The sequence below is a fragment of the Silene latifolia genome, chromosome 7, assembly GCF_048544455.1.
Source record: "Silene latifolia isolate original U9 population chromosome 7, ASM4854445v1, whole genome shotgun sequence".
NCBI lineage: Eukaryota > Viridiplantae > Streptophyta > Magnoliopsida > Caryophyllales > Caryophyllaceae > Silene > Silene latifolia.
The window spans coordinates 22,710,661-22,715,122 of record NC_133532.1 but is presented as its reverse complement, the minus strand read 5'-3'; the positions used below and the strand labels follow the sequence as shown (position 1 = coordinate 22,715,122).

The following is a 4,462-nucleotide window of genomic DNA, read 5'->3' as shown; positions in this document are numbered from 1 at the left end:
CTAAACCCAAGGATAAGAATAAAAGAAAACCGGAAAGAGGCGCTTGGAGACCCGGCTCGATCGAGTGACCAAGCCACTCGGTTGAGTGGCACCCACTCTGTCTAGTACGAAAACAAAGTATCACCTAGGACATCCGATCGAGTACCAACCCTTTACCCGACCGAACCGCGCACTTGTACTTACTACCAACAACACGACTCGATAGTGCACTGCTTGGCCCTAATTACAACCAACTCTACCTTCATAAATGACAACACCAACTTAACCCGACCATACATATCCATAATACACTACTATCAACCACAAGACTTAGCAAACTTTTGCGGTTGTTACACTATATTTGGGTTGGAAGATGATATGCAAGTAAGGTTGTTCATAAAGTAGATCGAACTGCTAAATCGAACCGGGCCAGACATGGCCGGTTCGGTCCAAACTGGACCGGATACTAACCGGCCCGGTCTCGGGATCCACAAAAACAAGTTGACTTGTCTCTGCCCGATCCGCTCCAAGCAAAAAAAAAAAAAAAAAAAAAAAAAACCTCAAATAATTGCATATAAAATGGAACCGGTCCGATCTAAACTCGGACTTAAAAAGTTCCGGTCCGTGTCTCCACTTAATCAGTCCGGTCTCCGGTTTTGGGATAAGAAGTTGTCCGGTCTGCGGGTCTTTGCGGTCACCTGCTTATTATAAAAGTTTACCGTTCTTATTATAAAAGTGTTTAAAACATCGCATTTTTCTCTTGAAATATTTATGTTTATGTTGTTGTCTAAGTATGGGGGTTCATATAACATACGGGTAACATTTTTCATATTATCTTATTCTTAATATACTTTAATGATAACAAACAACCAGCATGAACATAACATCAAATCAATTTTCCGGAAAGGAAAAAAAAAGACAGACTTAAGGACCGAAATATGAAACTTAATTTGATTGAATTAAAAGTAAATTAAGTACAGAAATAAAAATTAGTACATGAAATAAAATTAAACTACATAATACTTAATTTCTACCCAACATTCTTAGTTATAATTCTTGCTAATGATTAATTAATTCGCCCATTTATACTGCTGGATCCCACCAGATTACTTAACATCATCTTAATTAGGTGCAGGAGACACCACCATTAGACCATGCACCCTCAGCTCAAACACGTGGCAGAACATCAACGGTTCGATCTCCGCCATCAACGGTCATTATGTCATTGCCCTTGATATCATGAACAATAATTTCAACAACTTGATCAGGATTATTATTATTTGTGATGATTTCTTGATCTTTGTTGATTTTGTCCATGTTGTTAAGCTTGATGATTTCAATTCCAAGTTCAGCTTCAAGTTGTTTCATATCATTCTCATTTACCATAAGATTTTTTTGTTGGTTTTTTGGTGATGAATTTTTGTATATGATGTATAAGAGCATTTGTGTAATTCCCAATAGAAATCCAAGCACATTTGGCATCTGTTCACATTTTAAATAAATTGTGTTAATTAACATATGATATGATACGGAGTTATTATCAAATAATGATATCGAAATAATAGGACCCTCTACATGCAATATGCAAGTTTTACATGATAAATAGCGTGCATATGAAAGTTAGTTTAGCTTTAGTTTAGCTGCTAAAGTTACGAAGAGTGATATTCATCACGCAGGTCAAAACACATGACTAATAAATAAAATTCGAAGGATCGAACACTTTTGTTAATCCATCCATTAGAGCCACCACTGCTTATAATGCACGTGAAGAGAGTGATATCGAGATTCAATATCACTTGATAATATCATTGTAATTTAGTTTGCTTAAGAAGTTTGACCGTGGTAAAAATGGTGACCTTGTAGTAAAAATCTCCTTGAAGAAGTTAATGCATTGAGATTACTTACCGCAATGTAAAAGTCTTGGATGAGAAAACCATAAAAGAACCACATAACGGCGCATAAGGTAAGAGAAAACGATAGACAAAATGGCATGAATTCCACACTCTTCGTCTTGATCACCATTTTCTGTCATCCAAAAAGGCAATAATGACGTGAGTTAGCTAAATATTGAACGTAATGTACATGGAAATAAAGAGCAATAATGACGTGAGTTACCTAAAAATTATACGTATTCTACATGGGAATAAAAGTTTGCATGTCTTTATATTAATTCAAATTAAATAAATATGATAGTTTTAAATGTGACGGTAACACGTTGTATATATAGTAGTATAGTACAAAAAAAACTAAATTGATTAGATTTCATACCATAACGCTTAAAGGAGCAGCAAATACGCAAACGGAAAACACTGCGCAAATCCATCCTACGGATGTTTCACGTACGCCTCCTTTTGAGAAAAAGTTGTGTGCATCCGCACCTCGAGCGAAAACCATTGTTCCTACTATGATTAGCCCCAAAAATGTGACGTTGAATAGGCCTAGTAATTTTATTGTGTATACCTGTTCACCGTATATTCAACCATATTATTAACGCAATATTACGATATTTTTTTAAGATATAGCCAAGTCCGACACCCAAGCCAGTACTAATATGTTTGATATTCCACCATAGAATAGAAGTACGTACCCTGGCCTTAGTTGGTGCATAGATGAGAAAGACAATCAAGTAAAAAGCTTCAATAATGAATCCAACAGAGTTGATAGTGATTATTGGCATCGCATTTTGTGTCTTTAGCATTGCATAGTACAATAGTAGCATACAACTAAAGAGTGCCACTGAATATGGTAATGCTTGAAACCCTTCTGTTGATTTCTTCTTGAATACCCTCCAAAATGTTGGCCTACATATTTACACCACATAAAACATTAAATCTCTATTCTCTAGTATAAGACGTTCTTATGACAATTTCACAAAGGCAACATATTACAGGATTCGAACTCAGGTCATGAATATATATCTACACTCATAATATTAGCAGCATTTATATTTTCTTATGGTACGGGTTTTTAAGACTTGTATTATGACGCTAGTTCGTCTCTACACAAGGCTGGACAATATGTTGCTGACGGGATTCGAACTCGAGTAATGACTCATGAGTACTACTCCTCATGACTTCTTTAGCTAAACTAGTTGACATCTGCTCTTACGCTTTTATTATGAAACAATTTTATACGAGAATAAATAGGTTAAGATCAGAATGACGTCGAGTATATGAAAGAGTGAAAATTAAAGGACTTACAAAGGAGCTAAGAAGACACCAAGGGAAACAATGTTACCAAGAATACCAAATATGTACATTAATTCATGATGGTTAAAATGGGTCAGTGCCATTTCAATAACCTCAACTTAATTCTTCTCTTAAATTTGATTATGCCTTAGAATTAAGGGAAGAAATAAGGAACAAATGAAGCTAAAAATAAGCTTCTTGTAGAGAGAAGAACAAGAGGAATTATTAATATGGCAACTGCGACAAGAAATGGTGTAACAAGCTTGGTTTATATAGGCCGTAACATTAAAGTGTAAACCACAAATGGCGTGTATTGAGTGGTACAAATAAAGGGTTTATTTTAATACTTTTACGTAATTAATTTTGTTACAAAAAAAGTAGCTTTATTTTGAGAAATAATAATTGTTATGTTTATTAGGTGTGTGAGTTGTTTTTCATAGTTTGCTAGCTATATTGTTGTTATTGTGACTAATACTACAAGTCTCGAGAGGGTTGGGTGGAGGTTTTACATGCATTGGGTCATAATAATTGTTGTTTGCTTTAGTAGCTTATTAGCTTAACTTTGCTTGGTTAACTTTGCTACTCGTACATACCTAGAATTATGTCTAGGATAACGTCTCGATTCGAATATCTCGATTAAGATTTTAAATAACATGCGAACTATAATATTTTATTTTACAGAATTGGCGGCCTTGAGTTAAAAGAATTTGAAATTATCAGATATATACTGAATTAATTGTATTTAAAATGACAAATTGACAATTAACAAATTTGAAACAAAAATGTTAGTAATCCAACACAGCTAACACAAGCACAACCTAAAACCAATCGACCTTCAACATAATGAGTTGTCTCGAAAATGAATTGTATCTAAAATAACTAAGTTCAAGCTACCTGATTATTGTTAGGCCTACTAATACCATCTTGTATAGCTTAATTTTGCTTGGCTAACTTTGCTACACGTATTTAAAATTATGTCTACGGCCACGTCTCAATTCGAGTAATTCTACTTGAATTCTAAATAATATATGGATGACAACAATTTTATAGAATTGAACTCAATTAAAAGAATTTAAAACTATTAGATATAAAATTAATTTCGGTCTAAAATAATATCTCGAAAACTAACAAATATAAAAACAAAAACCTTCATAATCTAACCCAATTAACAACTCAACTTGAAACAACCTGGGTTTAAACAACGACTTGTCATTGTTCAAGGATAACCTGGCCTAAGCAACCCAATTATTTGTTAGGTCTACAAATATGGCCTTGCATAGTAATCATCTATTTTA

At 34.1% G+C, this 4,462-nt stretch overlaps 1 protein-coding gene across 1 annotated transcript; it reads right to left on the bottom strand.

Annotated features, from left to right (window-relative positions):
* Positions 1-907: 907 nt before the first annotated feature.
* Positions 908-3,412, bottom strand: LOC141591912 (bidirectional sugar transporter SWEET9-like). Its single transcript, XM_074412404.1, has 5 exons — positions 3,180-3,412; positions 2,567-2,780; positions 2,248-2,439; positions 1,885-2,004; positions 908-1,461 (listed from the first exon to the last, which is right to left on the bottom strand). The coding sequence occupies exons 1-5, from the start codon at positions 3,269-3,271 to the stop codon at positions 1,147-1,149; spliced, it is 933 nt and encodes a 310-aa protein (XP_074268505.1). The 5' UTR covers positions 3,272-3,412; the 3' UTR covers positions 908-1,146.
* Between the last annotated feature and the right edge of the window lie 1,050 nt (positions 3,413-4,462).

Coding starts and splice junctions, on each gene's coding strand:
- LOC141591912 (XM_074412404.1), bottom strand. CDS start 3,271: ATGGCACTGACCCATTTTAACCATCATGAATTAATGTACATATTTGGT. Junction 2,440..2,566: donor ATGCACCAACTAAGGCCAGG/GTACGTACTTCT, acceptor TACGGTGAACAG/GTATACACAATAAAATTACT. Junction 1,462..1,884: donor TCCAAGACTTTTACATTGCG/GTAAGTAATCTC, acceptor AAATGTGAACAG/ATGCCAAATGTGCTTGGATT.